The 24,312-nt window shown below is 31.4% G+C and overlaps 1 protein-coding gene across 4 annotated transcripts in view; it reads right to left on the bottom strand.

Moving 5' to 3' along the window:
- Nucleotides 1-24,312, bottom strand: part of LOC127714158 (uncharacterized) — a 36,672-nt gene continuing 12,360 nt past the window's right edge. The window contains exons 3-12 of one of the 4 annotated variants that reach the window (XM_052220175.1): nt 22,497-22,613; nt 15,130-15,285; nt 14,572-14,676; nt 13,273-13,362; nt 11,360-11,419; nt 11,017-11,076; nt 8,216-8,287; nt 7,026-7,103; nt 3,460-3,586; nt 1-1,450 (exon numbers count right to left, since the gene is read on the bottom strand). In XM_052220175.1, coding sequence (XP_052076135.1) covers nt 1,396-1,450; nt 3,460-3,586; nt 7,026-7,103; nt 8,216-8,287; nt 11,017-11,076; nt 11,360-11,419; nt 13,273-13,362; nt 14,572-14,676; nt 15,130-15,285; nt 22,497-22,613 — 920 coding nt within the window. In that variant the 3' untranslated portion in view covers nt 1-1,395. The remainder of the gene's footprint in view (nt 1,451-3,459; nt 3,587-7,025; nt 7,104-8,215; nt 8,288-11,016; nt 11,077-11,359; nt 11,420-13,272; nt 13,363-14,571; nt 14,677-15,129; nt 15,286-22,496; nt 22,614-24,312) is intronic. The other 3 variants (XM_052220176.1, XM_052220178.1, XM_052220177.1) reach the window with 3 other exon arrangements.

Raw genomic sequence — 24,312 nt, 5'->3', positions numbered from 1 at the left:
CATGCCGTGCAAACATTACTTCAGTATTCAGTATTGCAATAAACTTGCGCGTGACGAACTTGGGCTTATATAGCATTGATGATAGCGAATAAAACAACACAATAGATGGCAAGGCATATCAATGTTCACTCAAGTTCTTACCTCTGTACCTTTCGAAAAGTAATTTTACACGTTATGGTTCCAAAGAATGATTGCATCGAGTGTAGTGAACAGACATTAATGTTCGTCTACAACTTAAGTATCGTATAATCAAATCTGATTCATAGAGACTGTTTATCTAATTAAATTAACGGATAGGTCACATGTTGTACATTTATAAGTGTGGCAGTACTAGTATTCATGCACTTTTGAACATGTTTTTATATAGGGGTGTTTGAGGTGGCATGAAGGCATGAAAGGTACGGGTTTACCTTCAAAAACCTTTTTACTCATGTTCATGTACTTTTCAAAAGTCTTTTTTTTTTATATTAATTTGAAAAAAGTTGATAATTTACAATGCATGTTGTAAATAATTATATAATTGCTTAATAGAAAAATGAAACGATGAATATAATCCTATTATATTCATGTATATTAATCATCTAAATTAAATAAATATTGCATGATTGATCTATTTTGAAATCTACATCTTCACCCATATGACAGATAATTGATTTCACGTGGAATGCTGCAGCACTTTTTCTGTCGAACTTTTCGAATTTTAGATTCGAAATGTTAATAGCATGAAGATTTATTTTGAAGATCTGTAAATATGAAAATTGAATTATGTTTAATTTATACGAAATAAAAGCAAGTGACGATCATGAAGCACTTCCGCACCACATAATTGAATTCTCTGTTTGTGTATGAACAAATCTATCATAAAACAGCTAATGGCGATGAAAACGGTACTAAAGTAATATTATGTGTAGGTTCCTAGATATAAACTACATGTACCTTATATTTTCATAACACACAAGTCTCATCAGATATTAGGTACAGGCACTATTTACATCAGTAAAATGATTGGGTTAATGTTAAGAATTTCAGAAAACTATATAATGTTGCACACAGCAAAGCCATAAAACGACATTAAAAATTCCCTTTCCTGTAAACCGAATTGACACAGTAGGAACATTATCCAAAAGTTTGCAAATCATAAATAAAATTGATGGGTTGATTGCCTCAATGTTGCTAAAATTGTATGGTTCCAGCTGAAAAATATTTTTGCAAAAGGGGTGATATCAATGTAAAAAATGCTTAGGAAAGAGTAGACAAAGAATGTAAATCTGGATATTGTCCTATTATGCTATATATATAAATATAGGGTTGAATACACTATGTAAATTCATCTCATTTTGTCCGACTTATGTATACGGGAAAGTCCAGGGAAGCAATACATGGTCTTCAAAATCATCAATTTTCATCTTCTTTGGTATCTGTTTCCATTACGAACGTTTCTTCATTGTCTCTAAAATTAAATATATGAATTGTTTTTGACTGACTTCCCAATATCGGTGCGATTCGCTATAAGGTTAAGATACATTCATTTACGTAGCATTAAGTCCTGTTTTTAAAGTATCACAATAATATTAAAACGTACATCATGTGTATATAGAATTTTTCACTGTATTACCATTCAATTAAAACATTGAACGTAAAAAATTGAAAGGGATGTTTGAGCAAATTCACAAATCGCATTTTAAGAAATTTCGTACTTAAAAGGACTGTTTTATTTCTTATAGAGGTTAACTGGAACTGTGCTCCTACTTTTCATCATACGATTCAATACCAACTGTTTGAGGAGAACTCAATACATAACTAGTAATTGAATTACCAACGTCAATTTACCGTATTTTCAAAACGTACATAAAAAATTACGCATTCTATCATATTTTAAGGAAGGATGATAAGTAGGGAAAAAGAGAATAACACTCAGTCATAATCAGTTTAAGATCTATAACACACGTTAAATACTCTCAGTATAATATAAATAATCCGATTAAGACATTTTATGTTAACTGACCTATTGGTTTTTGGCATAAGATGTGTTGTGAAAAGTATATGGGCAAAAAATTACGTAGAGATTCTAAGCAAAACAACTGCATTTATTCTTTTGGTTAAGTTAGCAAAACAGGAAAGTGCAATGTCTATAACTTTTATAGTTTGGTATGATAAATATAGGTCTATTTAACAAAAGATCTTCTACTTTTCTTTGAAAATTATTAAAATTATTATGCATTGCACTTAGAAAAACCCTCGGATGTGTTATTTTCAAACATTTGTGGACTTAATTTTATAAAAAAGAGTGTTTTAACTAAAGTAACAATATGCTTTGGTATGGAAAGAGGAATAATTTCATAATCTTTGAGAAAATACCTACATTGGTAGCAGTTGAACGTCAGATATTGTTATAATGTTATGGAAAATGAAATTGATATGTTATGCGCTTCGGACCCATCAAATTTATTCAGTGCTATTTTTATTTTCCAAAACGATGTTTCGCAATGCTATATCCTAAATTTACCGCAGACAGTCATCATCAAACTTATTCTGTGGTTAGTAGGTACAAAATTGTTCTAACCAAAATATATTTTGTCTGAGGAATCTCGTATCAATCCACAGAATGGAACCTTTCAATTTTGAAACTTTTTAAAGTTTTATGATTGTTATACCGACGGCAAACTTCAATCTTCAAACACCAAGCTTCACGTCTAATCTAGTCTACAAAAAGACGGACACACCTTCTTGGACGAAGACTGAGAGGGTACAATGACAACACCTGTTTCGCGCACTATTATTTTTAACAAAGAAGGAGTATATTTGTTTACCAGCTATTACAACTACTGCCACTAGTAAAATTGTGTATGATTATGTTTCAATGACATTGATTATTTCAAACTATTATATCCTTAGATCATTATTTTTAAACTATGCAAATAATACCATAAAATGGTCTTAAATGTAAGTCACATAAAGTAGTATTCTACTGTGTAAAGCCATATATACTCCAGCTATTCTGTTAAAGATTCTTTTTGGTCATTTAGCTTCTATTCTCTGGCTTTCATAAATTCGGTTTTGGACGTTCCTGGTGAGGGTTAATTCAGGAAAGTGTTTCGAACGCACCATAATTATGAAGCGGAATCGTCATTTTAAGATAATTAGTAGGTGTTGCAAAAGTATTTTTTATATTAATGAAACAAGCACAGTATAATTATATCGAATAAATGAAACCTTAATTATAATATTTTCGTCTAATACAGGTCGTACAATATAAAATATTCGACAATTTGGTTGTTTACAATGCAACCGCAATATTTACCAAAGGATGAGAAACACACGTGTAACTAAATCTCAGTGACCTATTAATAATTCTTTGACACATATTTTCCAACAAAATCGAAAATTGACTTCTATAACAACATAAAGGTGGTAATGATTTCAAAACAGAACAAAACGCAGTATAATAAGCTCACTTACGCAACAATTGTTTTGACAGCTGTCAATGGCTCCTTCCATGAATCCATGGCATTCGGCATGGAATTGTAGTGATCGGAGTATTGTTTTTCTTGTCGAATTCCGGTTGTTTGAGGAATACTTGCTAAAACTACGAAATCAAAATTAAAAAAAAAAAATGAATAAATAATTTAATTCATTAATTATATAATCAATTAAATTAAATCATCAGAACAATGGCAACAGATTAGTTTTATGCATTCCTGGATTTTTTTTTATCTATCAGTTATGACAAAAGCCGACGACAAACACATACTTAGTTTGTGAATAAAAGATTCAGTTGACATGTTCATGTAGTTCGTACAATTTTTACATCATACTGCAAATATTGCGTTAAAAGAGGTCAACGTTTACAAAACCTATGATTCCTGTTTCCGTTCGCACGGCACGCGTATCTGAAATGACATTCATCAAATCCGCGCAACACCAAGTGTTTGAAAAGCATGTCTGGCATTATCAAATGTATACAAATAGAAGAACAAAAATATAAGCTTTCAACTAATCATTTGTTTTTATGTAGAGAGGCCGAGTGTTCTTAGTAGTTCGTCTACATTAACCTGTCAATACAGAGGTTGTGACTTCGCGGAAAGATGCGTTCAACTCATATCTTAATAGACTAGGTTTGCCAGTTTTTTTGGCTGAAGGTTGGCCATTTCCTCTTGGTACTTTGGCTTCATCCAGCAAAAAAAAAATGGTCGCCTTGATAGAGTCAAGTGTGCTGAAATGGCATTTAACACCAATCATAAATAAATCATCAGGTTTTCAAAGTTTGTATTAGGTTTCGGATTTTCAAATATTTGCGCCTCAACCATCACTGAATAGACATTAATTGTCTAAATTCAAATCTAGTGCCGTTAACCTGCTACCGTTAATGTTTAAACTACCACTTGGTCGATGAATCTGCTGGTGGAAGGATTATGCCAGAAAGGTATTACCAGCCTAGTAGCTCAGTTTTTCTGTACAGGCATGAATATGCGGATATTGTTTTATTAAACTTTGCTCTAATAAATTTTATAAAATCATTTCAAGTTAAGGAATTAATCTCCCTCATACAGAGCTCTGATTCCTTGTCCATGTTTGGCTTTGCTTCTTTGTCCTTTTCGGTTACATCAGCCCTCCATAGGTTCTATTATGGTTTGATTTTTTTATGTTTGACTGGAGCATCACTAAAGAGACTATTGTTTCGAAATGCTCGTCATGAGGAGTAAAACTGGCCCCGATAATGTTATGACTACGACTGGGTCAATACCTCTAATAGCATGTGGGTCTCCAACGCTAAATTCCTAATCGAGATTTGGCTATACTTTTGGTTCTTTTCAGTTACATCAGCTATTCAAACGTGGTATTAGGTTTTGACATATTTAGACCTCGAGGATCACTGAAGAGATATTAATTGCCTAAATACGCATCTGGATAGTAACACTGATACGGTAAATGTTATTTTTGCTACTGGAGCAATACCCCTTCTGTTTTACTATTGGTGTTGGAAGGTATCATCTCCCAAGTTGCTCAATACTTCTGTATTCACATGAAATACGGATATTGGGATATTTGAATTTGAAAGTAAAAATCTTAGAAAACCATCTTTAATTAAGGAATGTACCGCCCTTATGAATAGCTCTGATTCTTTACACGGGTTGGGCTATTCTTGTTGGTCCGTTGTTTTGGTTACATCAGTTCTCCAGAGTTGACATTAGGCTTGGGATTTTTAAATGTTGTGACCTCGAGGATAACTAAAGAGATATTCAAAATTGTCAAAATACGCATCTTGTGCAGTGAAACTAGAACGGCTAATGTTATTAGCAAATCGTAATATTTTTACTAGCTTTTACAAAACGTAGTGGACAAGTACCAATTTACCAACAAAATTATGACATTTCATTACCAGTTCATGCTCTAAATGTGGTAACATGAATTCGTTTCACAAAGGACAAGAGAATAGTATACGATTCATTCACAGTTGAATAATTTAGTTTAACATCTTTGACTGGTTGTATGTCATATGACGTTTTAATGACACGCTAGGTTCAATTTCGTAAATTACTGTTTATTAGCTTATCTCCGGTAAATTGAAATAAAAAGTCAGCTGTGTAGATTAATTAAGGATATATCATATGTATGTATGAAGGAAAAATATTAGATTGAAGTAGATTCCCCAATTCAAATACATCTTCGATTTACGCTATATAATAGCAACCCATTTATGATTAAAAAATGGTCATGTCTAAGATACTATAAATATGAGTCTAAGTTGAAACGGTATCAGAATTATATATTTTTTTAAAAATTTGCAGCATTATCTAAATGTGCTATAAATCATTACTCTTATTTGAACTTTTCTTCTTTATGTTACATGTAGCTTTATGATCCCCTCTAATAAAGAATTCAATGATTTCAGCAAAAGATACTATTTATCGGACATCAACACCAAACACAAAACACAACATAGAATAAATAACGCTTTGATTTTGAACAGGAATATGAACACAAGTTTGAAGTAATATAAAGCTCAACTTCCCTCCTATCATCTTGCTCGTTTTTTAATACAAAAGATATGTTTCTTTTTATAATCAGTAAAAGGAATATTGCGTCAAGTAAATTACAACTGTTTAACCATAAGATCATTATATTTAATATAGGGCTAGCTAAAATCCAGTTGTATAGAACATATTAAAAAATAAATAATATATAAAATCTATGTGAGAAATTTATCATAGAATTTTTATGGGCACATCATGTGATTCTGGAATAGCCTTCACCAGGTTCGTTCGAGATCAAAACATTTGTTCAATTTTGTGTAAAAGAAAGCGCTCTTAATATGTTTGGATATTGGGGTGGTAGAAACTTTTTAGAAATCAGATTATAAAGCCACCTCATTTTTAAAATCAATAATAGATTACACCCGTTAAGCACAACTCGATTTGAATACTTCAAATGTTAAAGTATTGTCATTTAGATTTTAATAGTTTTTTTCGAAATTGCATTCAGGCGAAAAACATCTGTATATCCAATACTTAAACAACTATATTCCAATAATCATTGACTTACTGCTAGTGCACGTGGTTCCCTTTAAACTGGTCAAATCACAAACTGTAACATGCAAGCTATTCAAAAGATTCAGATTCAATGGACCATGACTGACATATCGTGACAAAATAATTTTCATAAGAATAAGTTTTGCCTAGTCTGCTTAAACGACTTCGTATGAAATTTAATTGTTTTCTAATCAAGGTTCATTCAAACTACAAACTGACCGAAACCTAAACTTTAACATGTTTCACAATTTATCTAGCCGCTGATGCCTCTGGAAAAAACAAATAAAAGTTCCGCTTCTTCAACTTCGTCACAAGTGAAACAAAAAAGTGAATGAAATAGTTAATGGTATGTCAAGGTCAAAATGCCCATTTAAGTCATAACTTTAAGGACGACGCCTTTGAAATTCCTAAAAAAAGCAAAAATAAAGCAAAATAGACATCTTCATAACAAACAAGACTCAAAGAAACAAAAACACATAAGATATGTATATGCACCTTCATTTGGGTTACCACTGTAGCTTGTGTAAGAAGCTGAGCTCATTGGTCCGTGTTCATCGGATGAAGACTGGCTTCCTACATAGACATTTAAAATAAAAGGGTTGAGTAAAAACCAAATTTGAGTCATATGTTGTTGATGGTGCTTAACACTACAACACAATCCTTCTATTTAATATATTGAGAGCTCTTAACGATAACAGTGTCGAGACGAGAAAAATATAACGTGTTAATACAAAAACACGACTTGCATTTGTTTTCAAGTTCAGAATGTGTGATATATAATAAAATGCTATATACATTGTACATATATTCTTTTAAAAGAAAACTCACTTTCTACAAATAGCTAGCAATTTTTTAAAGTGACATAATGATTGTAGGATGACATCAAATATGTTTGTTTATTCACAAAGAATATTTACTTACTGGAGATACTTGTAAGATAGTGAACATTTCGTACGTACTGAACACAGATTCTTAAACATTTCCAATGACGAGCTATATTTCTCGCATCAACTTGTTTATTGGATAGGTTACACAGACATTTTAATTTGTACCAGTCCATGCAACATCCGGGTTGACATCATGCAGATTCAGCAATATTTAACTCATTGCACTTTACTTTTGGTAGTTGAATAAAGCAAATGATATATCCAGGACATAAATTCACATTTTTTTTAGATGTGTTTTTTAATGCGAATTTTGTGAAGGGATAGCTAGCAAAAATAAACATTCACTTTTTGAATTGTTATAGAACTATTTGTATGCAAATTTTTCCCAAATTGCAATAATTAATCTCGCATTCTTGTCCATCGTTCAACAATCTAAATGATAATTGCACGCAAATTGTTTTCTTAATTTACAAATTGAATTTATAAGCATCCTATGGAGTAGTAACTTCAATAACTTGGTGCTTAAATTACTAAATTTCCTGATCAAAAACATGTTGCCTAGACATAAATGACGACTGAGGTTTTATTAGAACAGAAAAATATAAACCATATGATAATATTTTCTGATATTAACGGTCATTAATGGTAAACCTAAGAAGATAAATGAAAATAGATGAATAACAGTTAAAAATTTTTTTTTTAATGCTCTCATTTGCTGATAACATTTGTTCGCATTTTACCACAGAAAAAACTGACTGCAACAATCTAGCTATATCTTGATATTTAAATAAATCTCACCATCACCATTACTTATTCCGTTGTAATCATCATATTCTTCGGGTATTGGATGAGGTGAACGTCTACGTGGTACTAAAAGTAAATGCATTTTACAACATCAGGGGTATTAAAAGTAATTGCATTTTACAACATCAGGGGTATTAAAAGTAAATGCATTTTACAACATCAGGGGTATTAAAAGTAATTGCATTTTACAACATCAGGGGTATTAAAAGTAATTGCATTTTACAACATCAGGGGTATTAAAAGTAATTGCATTTTACAACATCAGGGGTATTAAAAGTAATTGCATTTTACAACATCAGGGGTATCAAAAGTAAAATGCATTTTACAACATCAGGGGTATCAAAAGTAAAATGCATTTTACAACATCAGGAGATTAACAAGAAATCAAATAAACATACATTGGTTATACCAAATACCAACTAGCGAATTCAATGGTTGATAATTCGGTTAATAATTTACAACTGGTGTTCATAGTTTGCTATTATGTTGTGCTGTTACGCCAATGTCCAAAGTTAGAAGGAGGGTTGTGCACGTGTAAACATGTAAAACCCCGCCACATTCTATAGGTGCCTGAAAATCAGTGGTTATCATTTCTTGGTGTCTTTCACATTTGTTTTTCGTCATTTTATTAAGAATGAAATCGGTTGAATTGTTCCACATTTTGTCATGCTGGGACCTTTCATAGTTAACTATACAGTATGGGTTTAACTCATTGTTGAATGCCTATAGCTGCCTACATGTACATCTACGCCATACGGTGGCATTGCCAATAATACAACATTTCCCTTATATACATGTATACAGTGATAAAACCGGATGTTTTAATACAACCGAAAAAAAAATAATGATTTTTCTTTTTCTTATTTTGTTGGGATGAATTATGAAAAGGCTTAATAAAAACATCAAATGCTATTTTTTTTATTTCTGAAAACACATCGCAGTTCTGATAGCATATGTATGAATGCCTTTTGAAGAGAATTGACAAACTTCAATTAAGTCAGTATACTTTAAGAAGAAATTTCATTGAATTACGTTAATTTTATCATAACATGCTACTTGAGTTACTGCAACAGATTTAGAATCAGTTTTTAAGTGCGACAAAGTAACCTAGAGGCTTTGTGGAGTCTGTTTCGCTCATAAAACTGATACAATGAAATAGTGTGCTGAATGGAATCTGTATGGACCAAAATCATGTATTGCTGATAATTTTTGTTGGACCGTGTTTATGTCTATCCATTATATTTTTAAGAAAATACAACAAATTGGTCGACTGCCGATTTCAATCAGTTGACTTATCTGTAGAATTGGTGCTTCTGATAATTTTGCGTTTCAAAGTTCGAGTTGATTTAATATAGTTTTTTCCGATGTTAAGTAAAACATTAAAATTGTTAAAAATCATCATTTAAGTCCTTTAATGAGTCGACTGGCAATTAGATTTATTTTCATTTATTTGTTATCTTATGTTGCTGATTATTTTTGCGTTTTACAATATCTCTCCGTCTTAAAAACAAACAAAAAATGAATAAAAATTTACATTCATCATGTTCACAGGCATAAACTCTTAAAAAGGAGTCAACTAACATTTTAGACAATGTTGACTTAATTGTAGAGCTAATTTTGCTGCACATTTTTGTTTTAAACAAACGCTTCATAACTTATAGTTTCTGCAAATGCACAAACAGGTGTGAAATCTTTATTCATTTCAACTTACGATTTCAGCCATGATGAATCATATGTTGCCATTGTCTTGATGATATTTTTTGCATTTTAAAGTTTCTCTCTATCTACTAAAGTTTCCACAATAAACACACACAATATCATTCACAAGCAATAACTAAAGATTTCTGACATTTTTCTGATTTGTAGATTTTGTCATGTTGATCATTTTTCCAATGTGGTTTCTTACTATCAAGTGGAGATAACGATAAGACACAAAAAAATTGTATATAATCTTATTCAAGGCCATTAGCTCCTATAAGTTGTAAACTGACGATTGAGGACATCTTAACTAATCCATAGGTCTAGTCTTATCTACTATAGTGTCTGCAAAAAAAAAAAATCCCCACAGAAAATCCTCGTTCAAGCGCAATACCTCATATAAGGAGTCATCTGACGATTTTGACCACGTTGACTTATTCTCAGATCTTTATGGAAGACAATTTTGCTACAGTTTCTTTTTATATATATTATGATTTGCAAGGTTATAGCCAAATTTGCACAACATTTGGTATAACCGTCATTTTAGGCGTTGATTCTTATATTGAGGAGTCGAGTTATGATTTTGTTCATTTGACTTATTATTATAAACCTTGTCCCGCTCATTAGTTGTGCTATTCATAGCTTCACTCTGTCTTTTATAATTTAAAAAAATTGATAGTAAAAATTGCAAAAAATTGAAAAAAAATCGTCATGTAAGGACAATAACTCCAATAAACAGTCGTCTGACAGTTTTGGTTAAAATGGTCAGTAGATAGGTCTGACAATTTATCATTTCTGTCCCCTGTCAGATTGTCACTTTCTTTGCCTATTTATAAAATGATTGTTTTAAGTTCTATTTTAGCCTTGGTGGTCATGTTGGATTGTATGCAGGTTCAAAGGACATATTTTGTTTTTAATTATATACCAAAAACGATGAGTGCTGGACTCCATTCCGTCCGTATTGTGACTCACAGTTGCTTCCATCCAAGGTATTTTTGGATATGGAATTTGTTAATCAGATTTGGAAGAGATATTTATATATTGTTCCAATCGCATTTTTGTATTGCATCATTCTAGCTAGAGGTTTTAATTCTTACCATTTTCGATGCAATCATTTTGTGCTTCCGGTACAGGAGGAGGTAAACGTCTAGTTCTTACTAAAATATTTTTTAAATCAGGTTATTAGGAATAAAACAAATTAACAAGCTATAGATCTATATTAAATACCGAATGAACCTTTTGTGATTAGAAAATACTTGTACATATATACATTAAACAATTTTAGATTAAACAAACATTGACTAACCATATGCTTAATTTTGAACGTATGGTAAAGTGTACATATCGTAAAGAAATATGTTACCACAATCATATAATGTACCACTATATATTTTTTTTCATTTTTAAACATCTATCTGTTGATGTTATGAAACTCCTTACCAGTGTTATTACAATCGTCATGTTCAGTGGGTATTGGAGGAGGTAAGCGTCTAGTCAGTACTAAAAAGAAAAAAATCACCTTGTAACAGCTGTTAATGGTCAAGAACGCATAAACAAGATATACCAAATAACGATTTGGATGTAAGATTCCTCTTACATATATGAACAATATAACAAAGAAAAATTTACAGATATTCATTTAAGCATGCTAATTATTTCATAGTTGCACAGATTTTTTTGGACAGTTTGAATGGTCTGTGCACAGCAGTCCTAAAAAAGCAGACCGTAGGTCTGGTCTACCAACGACGAAGTTAACTTGCTTGTCTGCTTAAAATTTCTCAAGTTAACTTAGAAAGCAGCCAACAAGTCTGCTCCAAGTTAACTTTTGTACAGGTTAGGACCGCACGCATCTGTTACTGTAGAAACCTTTTTACAAACGGGATATTACATCCTAGTTTTTACGGTGATGTAGTACTGGTAAATTATTAAGTCACGGATTACGTTTTCACAAATTACTTTAATCTTTATTAAATTATTTCATAGATAAAAAGATTTGATTTTGAAGTTTGGCTGTACATTTGTACCTGTATAAAACATATTACAAACGGGATATTACATCATAATTTTTACGATGATGTTTTTTTATATAGCCTGTAAAGTAAGATACGATCCATGTAAATTTGAACATTTGAATAAACTTATTCTTAAAGGTTATCAATTTAACATTGTAAAACGATCTTAGAATATTGTCTTTATTTGTACTTATATCGTGTTAAAACATTACTAAATATATATTGCTTAACCTTAAGAATCCCACATCCTGTTGACACTTCTATTTTTCATTGCACAAGGACAAACTTTACCCAGACCGTTTATAATGTATTTACACTAAGTTCTTTGGATGTGTGCTGATTGATATTTCGTGTCTTTTGTTTTCTTTTGACTTTTTGTTGGTTGTTTGTTTTGTGCCTTGTGCCCACCTGATGAGTAAAGCCCCTGCCAACTGATTTTAGCAGTTTGTTCTTATCCTGTGCTGTTTCCCACTGTCAGAACATATTTCTGTTGTTCCGTTGTTTTCCTCCTATAGTTGATGTGTTTCCCTCGGTTTTATTTTGTAACCCGGATTTGTTTCCTCTCAATCGATTAATGACTTTTAACCTCGCCACATTCCGTGTGTGTATGACCAAAGTAAGAAGCCTGTCTTACAGTGGTTGTTTTTGGTTTACCTCTGTTACATACTGATAGTATTAGGTTTTCTTTACTGTTTCAGCATAAATCCAGCCGTTGATTTTTTCGTTTAAATTGTTTTATATTATATCATGTCAGGGACTTTAAAAGCTTACTATTTGGTATGTGTTTGCTCGTCGTTGAAGACCTTACGGTGGCTTTTAGTTGCTTAGATTAACATCATTTGTTCTCTTGTTGATAGTTATCTCATTTGAAATCAAACAATCACTTTGTATTTATAAAGCTTATGACTTTGGATGTAAAATATATATCTAATAAAATGATAAGTAAGCACAATCATTTTCGTCTACTATGCCTACTATGCAACTAGGTCGACAACAGAAATATAATCATTATGCATGAAATATACAATTTTATATTACCAAGTTTTCAGACGGTCAGATTATTGATGTAAAATAAAATAACTTGACACTTTTTACCCTATATTCGATAGTTCTAGACAAATATATGACTGGAAATAAACTTCTTAAGTTGTTAATCAATTATTACATATTAATATTATAGTTTCGTTTTTTATTTTTGTATATTGTATGCTAATTTTTTTTCTCTTACCTACATTATATTAAAAAAAGTACAATTCATTGACCTTATGTTTGCAATAATGTGTAGTTATTACTTGAGAGTTATTATTAGTATTTTCTCCCGAAATTGTATGATTAACTTACAACTTTCTTCTTCTGGAACGTAGCCTTCGTTTTCTGCTGCGAATGAACTCGTTTCACTTATTTCAACTTTCACTTCATGAACATGAACAGCTATACAATAAAAATGGTGAACAACTGTTACATTTAACTTATTATATTATTCATATGAAACTAAATTTGAATTTCGAGATATGGAACAGTGCTAACGAAACATAAGTGAAATGTTAAGAAATACTAACATAATAATTTAAAGCAAAACACTGCATTAGACACAACACCGTTCGTAATAAATAGGAATAAAACATTCAAGATATTTGCTAACAAATATCATGCCACCATCATAAATAAATGTACAGACAGCTCAATCTATAAAATATTACAGAAAAAATAAGTAATAACAGTGAAGCCGAATTACACCAACAGTTAATGTTAATGAACTTTTGCTGTAAATGGAATTAGTTTGGTATATGTATGTCTTTAAAGGGAATACGATATAGTTACAGGGGAGTTAATAACGTCGCTAACGTAAAATGTTATTTTTCGCGACGTTTTCGATTGATCTTTATCATTCAGACTGATTTAACTCGAAAACGAGTTCATGGACCCCTCTTTTTAAAAATGACATTGGCTTGATTATGTGTGAGGATTATTTGTGCCAATTTTTATAAAAATTTCACCCATGTAATTTTTTTTAAATTAGATAGATATACAGAAAGAAATGCCGTTTTTAGACTAAAATCAGGAAAGTGTAAAAAAATGAATTATTTCTAAAAAGTTGTTACACAAATTCAAAGCCAAATTATGTAGAGAAGATATTAGAAATGTTTTTACAAACATCCGCTTGATTTTATCTTTTAAAACAAAAAAGTTTGGTATGTCTTTCCAAAGGATAGAAATATTCAAGGAACCGAAATTTCCAGTAAATGTCCAAAATTTCTACCCCATTTATCTCTAAAAGTAGAACATGGAAGTAAATTTTTTATTACGTATTTGAATTTACTAGGTAAAAATAGCTTGTATGCAAACTTTCGTAAAAAATTCACCGTGGGATCAAAACTGTATCGTATGCACTTAAGCCAGTAATGATCACAATTGTTTTATAAATTTATAAGTCATTGGAACATCAACAATGAAATAAAAAAAAGTTTTGGGATAGAACGCACTAATATGACATACAGTCGATGCAGTTTTGGGGTTAAAAGTGCATATATGTCTATAATGTAGTCTGTATTTTATCAAAAGTTCCCGCTTGAAATAATAATTATTGTTAATGACATAGGATTACAATTATACATTAATAATATTTTTCAGTATACTTACCCAAATCATTACTATCATAACTTATATCTTTGGTATTACGTTTTGAGAGTCCATCAGCGTTATAACCTGTTGAACGAGCCGGAATTGGAGGTGTAAAATCACAAACTGAAATTGATAAAGGTTAAATATAACTATTTGCAAGAACAAACGAATCTTAAACAACTATGTTAATATCTCACATGCAAAAACAAGCTTAATTTCATAGCTTTATAGCTGACTATATGAGATATTCTCAATGTTGAAGACCGTGCAGAGACTTATAATTGCCTATATCTTCCTCATTTGAACTCTGGTGAATAGTTGTCGCCATGGCAATCTAACCACATCTCCTTTTTTATATTGATTTGCAATGTGGATGCGCCTGATATTACTCTGCATGGACAGAATGTGATTGAAATAGTTCTGTTTTTCTGTTATTTACATGGAATTACATATTTGCACTAACATCAGCTAAGATTCTATGTTTAAAAGTACACAGATTGCCAATAGTTGACTTTATAATTAGTTTTCTTAAGTTCTAAGACATAAGGAAAATACATTATCCTGCATGATGTTTACCTTCTTCATCATCACTATCATCACTTTCACTTTCAAGGACTGGTGAAGGCTGACGTTGTCTTTTTACATCAGTGTCACCAAGTTTTTGACGAACGTTAATTGTTGGTTTATCAGGTGATGGAATTGATGACTGCAGGGGTGTTCGGTCAGGTGTTTCTGTAAAAAAATGAGAACTTTGTATTAATGAACGTAAAAGTGCGCATGTTCTGTACAATGGTGGACATTTTTTTTTTTAGCTCGCCTAGAATCTTAAAACTATGATCATCTAAACAGTTTCCCTACTCTGGAGGATGTGTGATATCGAACTTTAATGTAATGTGGACCAAATGGGATAATATATTTGCTCTAAACGATGTTGATAAAACTAATTCAGAAATTTCAAATCGTATCCTAGATGCAGCTGAAATTTCCATTCCCAATAGGATCGTAACTATTAAGAAAACTGACCCTGTTTGGTTAAATAACGATGTAAGAAAACTCATAAGAAAGAAAAATAAGAAAAAAAACCGTATACACTCGAAAGCAAAACGGTTTAATCGACCCGCGGATTGGAACAAATTTAGACAAAATAGAAATAAAGTGACCATTACAATAAGACAAGCTCGCGAACAGTATCAAAATAATTTTGTTCAAAAATTGTCAAATAGTAACCTATCAACAAGAACTTGGTGGAAAACCTGTAACCAAATTTCTGGTATTAAACCTGCACACTTGGGTATACCTCCCCTGTTTAACATGTTTAAGGTAGATAATTTGATATTAAATGATATTGATAAAGCAAACGAGTTTAAAAACTTTTTTGCGATGCAGACAGACTTAGATGATACCGAAGCCGTTCTTCCTGACTTAACCGTTCCAGACTGTACACTAAGTGACATAACACTTAGAGATAGTGAAGTCGAAGATGTTCTAAAGATTTTAAATCCTAATAAGGCCTCAGGCCCAGACTTGATAAACCCAATATTATTAAAATAGGCTTCAACACAGCTAAAATTCCCACTTTGTAAACTATTAAATCTATCTTTATCTAAAGCTATATTTCCCGCAGATTGAAAAAAGGCAAATGTAACTCCAGTTTTTAAGAGTAACAACTGTAATGAGGTAAATAAATTACAGACCAATCTCTTTGCTAAGTATCTTATCAAAGTGTATGGAGCGATGGGTCTATAAACATGTACAAAACTTTCTAATTGAAAATAGGATCATCACCCGTAATCATTCAGGATTTACCAAAGAGGATTTGCCATAAATCAACTAATTGACATTTCTAACAACTTTGGTAGGGCTTTAGATAACGGAAAGGAAATTAAGGTGTTTTTCTGTGACATCAGCAAAGCTTTTGATCAGGTATGGCATAAAGGACTATTATCCAAACTTAAACAATATTGAATTTCTGGAAATTTACTCAATTGGTTTTGTAATTATCTATCTGGAAGGAGTCAACGGGTGGTCCCAAAAAGGAACGATTCAACATGGAGACAGATAGATGCAGGTGTCCCGCAGGGCTCAATTTTAGGTCTGCTACTTTTTCTAATCTTTATCAACAACATGGTAACTGATATTAAAGCAACTATCAAATTATTTGCAGACGACACAATTATTTATTTAACAGTAGACACCCCTGAAAATCGTGCTGACATTCTGAATACAGATCTGAAAATAATTTATATGTGGTTCTCTAAGTGGCTTGTAAACTTTAATTCACAAAAAAACAGAAACTATAATTATTTCATGAAAATCAATAAAACCTAGTCATCCGATCTTAAAAAAATAGGACAATGATCTTCAAGTGGTTGCTACTCATAAACACTTAGGTATAATTTTTCAAATAATTGGTTACGGAATAATCATATTGAATATATAGTTAAACGAGCATACAATAGAATAAATATCCTTAGGAAGATGCGTTTATACTCAATATGTTCACTTTAGGAAATACATAGAAGAACTAACCTCTACTCCGTTTATTTCCTTCCTTCGTCTATTAAATTGTGGAATAAGTTACCAAATAAAAAGAGAAGTTCTACGTCTTTAAGTATTTTTAAAAGTCGTATAAAAACCCAAATAATAAATGTCAAATTTTTAATATACTGGTACAAGAATGGGTCAAATATTACGTGCAAGGTTAAGGATGAATAGTAGTTCTTTAAATGAACATTTGTTCAGACAAAAATCTAGTAGATTCTCCAAACTGCTCGTGTGGTCTAATCGAGTCTACAGCTCATTTTCCATTGCATTCTAAAAAATATGACGCATTGCGTAATGACATTATTTTCTCAATTAATTATCCAGTCATACTGATGATGAACACAAACCTACTTTTATTTGGTTCACAAACTTTAGACCAGAACAAGGAAATTTTTGAAAAAGTACAAAAATTGTTACTAAAGTGCAAGAGATTTACAAGTTAAACTGTTATTCACTATTTTGTCAAAGTTGCATTTCATCTGAACAAGCGTGGTGATTTAAGTGTATTTTAATTTTTCCTATTTTTTTTTATTTCTTTTCTTCTTTTGTTGTATTTTCATTATTTTCAAATTATAATTGTTTTCCTCCTTCTTTCTTTGTTATGAAATCGTTAATTGGAGTTGGTATTTCAAGGAAACGGATTGATATAAGCTATGTACAGCTTGTTTCCGAATCCTATTATTTCAGTGTATTTTTGTATGATGATATATTTGTAATGATGACGAATAAATATGTTCAAATTGCTCTAAAATACCTAAAGCACTATAATTTCTGTTTGGCACTCACACCATTGTCGGACTTTATCACAATAAATCCCATCTATTTGCCAATTGTCAAGGAATATATCCTTATCCTCATCTATCTATTTTTTCCTGATTTTACATATATATGAAGTATCTGTCTTGGTGTTCTAGATAACGAGTATCTGTTTAATATTTTGAGATCAGTCGAAAACCATAGTTTACCTCAGTTGCACGCACACGATTCAAATTCCTCAATGATGACTAACCAGCTATCTGGAGAAAGTAACCACATTTTTACACGCTTTGAACTGTCATGTTGATCAGCATTTAAATTACTAAATATTTCTAGGATGATTTTGCCTCGCTCAGACTTTGGTAGAATAGGCGTTTATCTCTTTGTCCGGCGGTTATAAACAAAAAGGAAATAAGGAGAAAAACACTTTGAGGTCAACTTTCCTGAAGTAGATGTCGGCTTAAAGTTCGTGATGTTAAAAAGGAAAAGCTTACTATATTTGAAGATGGACACTTTTAATGAATAATAACTTCTTTTCGATGTTTTCATGTATACACATTAGAAAACACTTTTCATTTGAACAAACTATGCTGAACGTTTAGTTACATATATTGCCTTTAAATTTCCTTGCAAATTAAGTATACGGTTTCCAGTACAGGCTATATTCTCATATTCACCCTATAATCAGTATTGGTTTGATACTGTTCTCTGTAAGTTTTTATTCAAAATTTCAGCCTTATTCCAATATCTTATTTAAAAGTGGACCCTTCAAAAATTAGACATATTAAGGGCATACGATACAGTTACAGGGGAAGTAATGACGTTGCTAACGTAAATTGTTATTTTCGCGACGTCAAACTGTGACTTATCGGGAAAAGATGCAGTTTTCGACTGATTTTTATCATTCAAACTGATTTAACTTGAAAACGAGTTCATGGACCCTTCTTTTTTAAAATGACATTTGGTTTGATTACGTATGAAGATTATGTGTACCAATTTTCATGAAAAAGTCAATAGTGCAATTATTTTAAATTTGATAAATATACAGCAAAAAATTACGTTTTTTTTTTCTGCATTCATGAACATTTGATAAATATGAGTTATTTGTAAAAATAAAATGTACAAATTTATAGAACATTTATATAAAACAGAAATTACAAATAATTTAACAAAAAACAGCTTATGTTTATCTTTTAGAACAAAAAAGTTATGTATTTCTGTCGAAAGGAAAAATCCGAATTTTGAGGAAATATCTGAAATTTCAACCTCAATTTACTCAAAAAGTAGCACATGATGGTATATTTTTTATTGCATATTTGATTTAATCAGGTAAAAAATAGCCTATATGCAAATTTTCATCAAAATTTCATTACGGGATCAAAACTGTATCGTATGCCCTTAAACACAAATGCAACCGCTCCAATCTGTTCGAAGAAATATCTATATATCTTATTTGTTTATGTTTTTGTAATGATTTGAGTTAATGCAATAACAGTATTCGTGGCTTTGAAAACTTACAGAGCAGAACCATATCAGGACCAAAGTATTTGCGGTAATGATAAGATCAATAATCTATAATCAGCCAGCATCGGTACTGACCCATCACACTCAGTACCGATTCTGGTTGACTATAGATTATTGATTTGTCTATATGCCTTTTTGTTTTTCTTTGTTGACATATTTGTTTGTTTTTATAGTGATTAAGATTATAACACAATGTTGACTGCTGTACCCCTATTTTTGACATTTTAACCTAATATGTCTGTTTGTTTTGTTCACACATTGTTATCAATATACTAGTAATGGAATTTTATGCGACTGTCATACAAGTGAGAGGTTTAGCAAGCTATAAAACCAGGTTTAATTCACCATTTTCTACATAAGAAAATGCCTGTACCAAGTCAGGAATATGACAGTTGTTATCCATTCGATGTATTTAAGCTTTTGATTTTGCCATTTGATTAGGGACTTTCCGTTTTGAATTTTTCCTCGGGGTTCGGTATTTTTGTTATTCTACTTTTTACCAACCACATGGCAAAATGTAGCAAACGAAAACTTGATCGGGATACTTATTCTTTGCTAAAAGACATGTACTTCTAAGTAAAATACCATTTTAATGTGTAATATCTACGCAGAAGTTGAAAGGTCAAAAATACAAATCATTTGAGAGCTTAAAATCCAAATATGTCTGAACAGAACAGCGACACCCGTTGACGTACAACTATCCTCGTGGGAGTTGCAACCTAAGTATTAAAAGTTAAACTAAAAAAAAATATTTGAAATTCAAAACTAATTAGTAACAAAGAATTTGTTGACAAAATAAAGAACACTTATGCCAAAAACAAGTCTTGAATGGAGACAAGTACCAGTTTAAAAAAAAGAGCAAGAAATATTTCGAAATTGGTAAAACGCTACAAGGAATACAAATCAGTCCGTTTTGAATATAATATATATAAAAAAACGAGATGTGGTATGATTGCCAATGAGACAACTATCAACCAATTTGAAAGATCAATTGAAGTGGATGTAACCAATTATATGCTACCGTATGGCCTTCAACAATGAGAAAAACCCATACCGTAGAAACGGCTATAAAAGGCTCCGACATGAAATATGCGAAACAATTCAGAGAAAACTAACGGCCTAATTTATAACAAAACAATATAATATGGCTGGTTAAACAAGTTTGAAGGCACAAACCCTCCCCTAACCTGGGACAGTAGTGTAACAGTATAAAATAAGAACAAAATATGAAAATCAGTTGAAAGGGCTCAACTCCGGTCGATACAGAGCAGAAAAACATCTCATAAACACACAGACCGGATGTGGCAGGTACTGACAGCTAGCTCAGGCAAACAACAACTAATAAAAAACTAGGTATTTAAGACTAAAATATCAATCAGTATACATCTGTAATCCAATGGATTTAGGATAAAAACGTCATTAACAATCAGAGAAATACACGACCTTGTGCACTGCCAAAATATAGGTATCGACAGATTGTAGTACCGTGAATGTGAATATGTGTCTACAATAATATTTAGTAAGGTATTTATTCACTCATAACAGCATTACTAATTGCATAAATAAATACAATATTCAAAGATCTAATTACAGTTTTGAATTCGTAACCTTTAAGAGTAAGTTTATTTCAAGAATAGATAAGTTCACCCGGTTCGTATCTAAATTTCTGGGCTCGGTAAATAACGTCACCGTGAAAATTAGAAAGTGCTATTCCGTTTGAAATACGTTTTCTACAGGTACAGCGTAACTTCCAAACAAAATCTTTGTATCTATGGAAACATTTAGTAAAGGTTTTAAGTAATTTGTGGTAATTTGTGATCAGAATGTATGGAAGTGTAGTATAAAAACTGTCAACCAAATCAAAAGGACCATCAAAAGCACGTAATTTATCTAAAACATTTAAAAAATTTCTTACACTCCCAAAAAAGATTAATTCCACTATTTGTCATTTGTTTTACTACAAAAGTTAATGATAAATCCTTTGATAGTTGTTACGGAGCTAGTTAAAAGCACTGAACGATTAGTAGTAGAACACTTACTAGAGGCCTAAATGAAACGATATTTTGCGGCTGTTTTGTGTAGTTAGATAACCAACACATAGTGGGGACCTCCAAATATTCAGAGGAGGCCTTCAACTGAGCCAAGGTAGTGACACGATTATTTATTATTTCTATTTGACTCTCTGTGGAGCGTACACGGCCTTGACTGTAGTTGAATGTAGAATTTTATTCTTAAGGACTTCCGTGTAGTATTTACGTCATACCACCGCAATATTGTTGGCTGCTTTGTCGGCCGCTTTGAACACAAAAACGCTTTGCGAGCACTTGAATTTTGTTTTTAATCCTAGAATTGGGCGTATCATTTACTCTTTTTAGATGGTTTTAAATGGGCGTATTACATTCTTTTATAAAATTGAAAACAACAATGTAATCCATACTATAAAAAAGTAAAAGTAAATAGAAAAAAACAAAACTTTATTATGTGCACTTGTTTGTTTGTAGAAAATGCAAGGCCGGTTTAACCGGCACAAATGACGATTTCTGTAACTGGATAAGAAGCCTAAAACAGATTGATACACAGTATCTACGTAAATTAAGGCAACCGATGTTCATATCTAATATTTCGGTTTAAGACGAAAAATGAAAGTCACGAAAAAAAAAAAAAAAAACTCTGAGAAAATCTTATGAATTTCAAGTGGAGCGAGCCCGGGTGCGTCAATAGGGTACGTGTCTCTTGCGACACGTATGTAAACAGCTACAGTTACAGGTGCTCCGACTAATTACTTCTGAATATAATAATATGTTTTTCTCCAATTATCTTTATGTATCAAGAAACATACCTAAGAAATCTTTTCACACTAACTTTGAAAGATATAAATTTCTTTAGTCTTTTTCAGAAGCTTCTTAAAATCCGACATCAATATCCTTGGAGGATTTTAATAATTGATAGCTGAGGGAAAAATTAATATCAAATAATTTGATGCAAACATAAGGATTATAAAATATACGATTTCTGAAAAAATCACTATTGATATAAAACTATACGATAATTGCTAATGAAATTACGTATCAAAGAGTTTCAAGCAATAAAAACAATTGCAGTATAAAAAAATAACGTACGAGTTTCTTCTTCTGGATAAGTGTAATCTTCAGTGTAAATTCCATGTTCTATATCATCTGATGCTTTTTGTTTCTGGTTTCCATCGCATAACTTTGCACTTTTATGAGAAGAACTTGCTGTAAAAAACGTTTTATCTATAAAATAGGGTGAATGGAAATTGTGACTAATGCTAAAAATATAATAAACAGCTGCGCCACGAGCGCATGATACGCCCGTCGTCTTGTGTGTGAGGTTTTATGCAATAATCATAAATCGTTTCTGAGATACGGCGCGACATGTGAAAACCCCCCTTTTTAATAAAAAAAAACAATAACTCTAAAATAAAATTTTGAATCATCATAAAAAAATATACAGATCTTTAGATTAATATAATTAAGAAGTGTGTAAAGTTTTAAGCAATAATCATAAATCGTTTTTGAGATACGGCGCGACATGTAAAAAAATCCCATCCCCTTTTTTAGTTATAAAGTCCCGTAACTCAAAAAGTTTTAATCTTAATTTCCTATAGGCTTGTATGTAGAACCTGTTAAGGCAACGAAATCAGGTATCAACGAAACAACTTCTTTTCCTGAACCAAAGGAAATTTATCCCCAATAAATAAATTCAAAACGACTCAGCCAATAATCAAATATAATGCAATTCCATTCCTGTTAAACGATTTTCACCTTATTTAATAAATATACATTAATTCAACTTCATACCTGCATATGATAAATGTGTTTGGTAGACATTCTAGCTGCGTCAGGCTTTGAAGTCTACAAATTAAACCGCGATCGGGACTAAGAACAATGTTTCATTTTAAATGAATTTTTTAATTAATTTTGAATCATATTTGTTTAAGTATTTCTGGTCAGTGCATCGAGTATTTCTTAAAGGGATAATGATGCGTAAAAAAATTCCTTGATCTTCAGAGGTGATGTTTTTTAGATATAGGTTTATATATTATCCTTCCTTTCGGCACTGCCTTTTGATATCTCCAAAATGAAAATAGTAAATTCAATATTCAACGTGTAATCATTAGCGATCAAGTAAAAACATAAATTTACCATCGGGTGAAAGTATTTGAAAACAGAGTTGTTTTTTCTCTCAGAACATGTAATTTTGTATCTACGTCGCTTGTAAAATACCTTGATCGGATAGAACAACGATTGGCACTGCTAGCAACAATGTAACGTCATTATAAATAAGCCTTTAAAAAACTGGTATTTGGGCTAACATATATACAATATAAAATTACTCAGTTGGTAATAGACCAAAACTCTTATAATTAATTGTATTTTATGTTTATATTTATATTATGGTAGTTTTCATGCATGTGTAAACCAGTTACAAGTGCTCCGACTGATTATTGCCGATTATACCGATGTGTTTTCCCAAATTTTCTTTTTCGTTTTCAGCATCACTTTTTGATTCTACGTGGAAGTGTAGAGGTTTAATTAGAGTTTGAGAGGCATGATATCGATATCAACCGATGATGTTCTTTGATCTTGCATTCACTAACCGCCAGCATTTTACACTATCTTAAGTATTCGTCTGCTTGAGCGAGATTTTATCATCTGTTATACAGACTTCATAAGAGGTCAACTTTTAATAAATGTTTATTGCACTTTATACTAAGTATCTTTTTTGTCGCTGCGATTGAGATATTAACTATGGAAGGTTTGATTTTCAGAAAAATAATTTGAGACATATCAATGTGCCCATCAGTTTACAGTTTATATGTCGCTCATTTATTTATTGTCAAATGACGCCGAAAATGAAAAGAGTTTATTTCAAATGTATTACTTAGAAAGCGTATTATATTATTGCAAAATT

This window comes from Mytilus californianus, unplaced genomic scaffold, assembly GCF_021869535.1.
Source record: "Mytilus californianus isolate M0D057914Y unplaced genomic scaffold, xbMytCali1.0.p SCAF_9, whole genome shotgun sequence".
NCBI lineage: Eukaryota > Metazoa > Mollusca > Bivalvia > Mytilida > Mytilidae > Mytilus > Mytilus californianus.
Note: the sequence above shows the minus strand (reverse complement) of the source record. Positions and strands in the feature narration are given on the sequence as shown.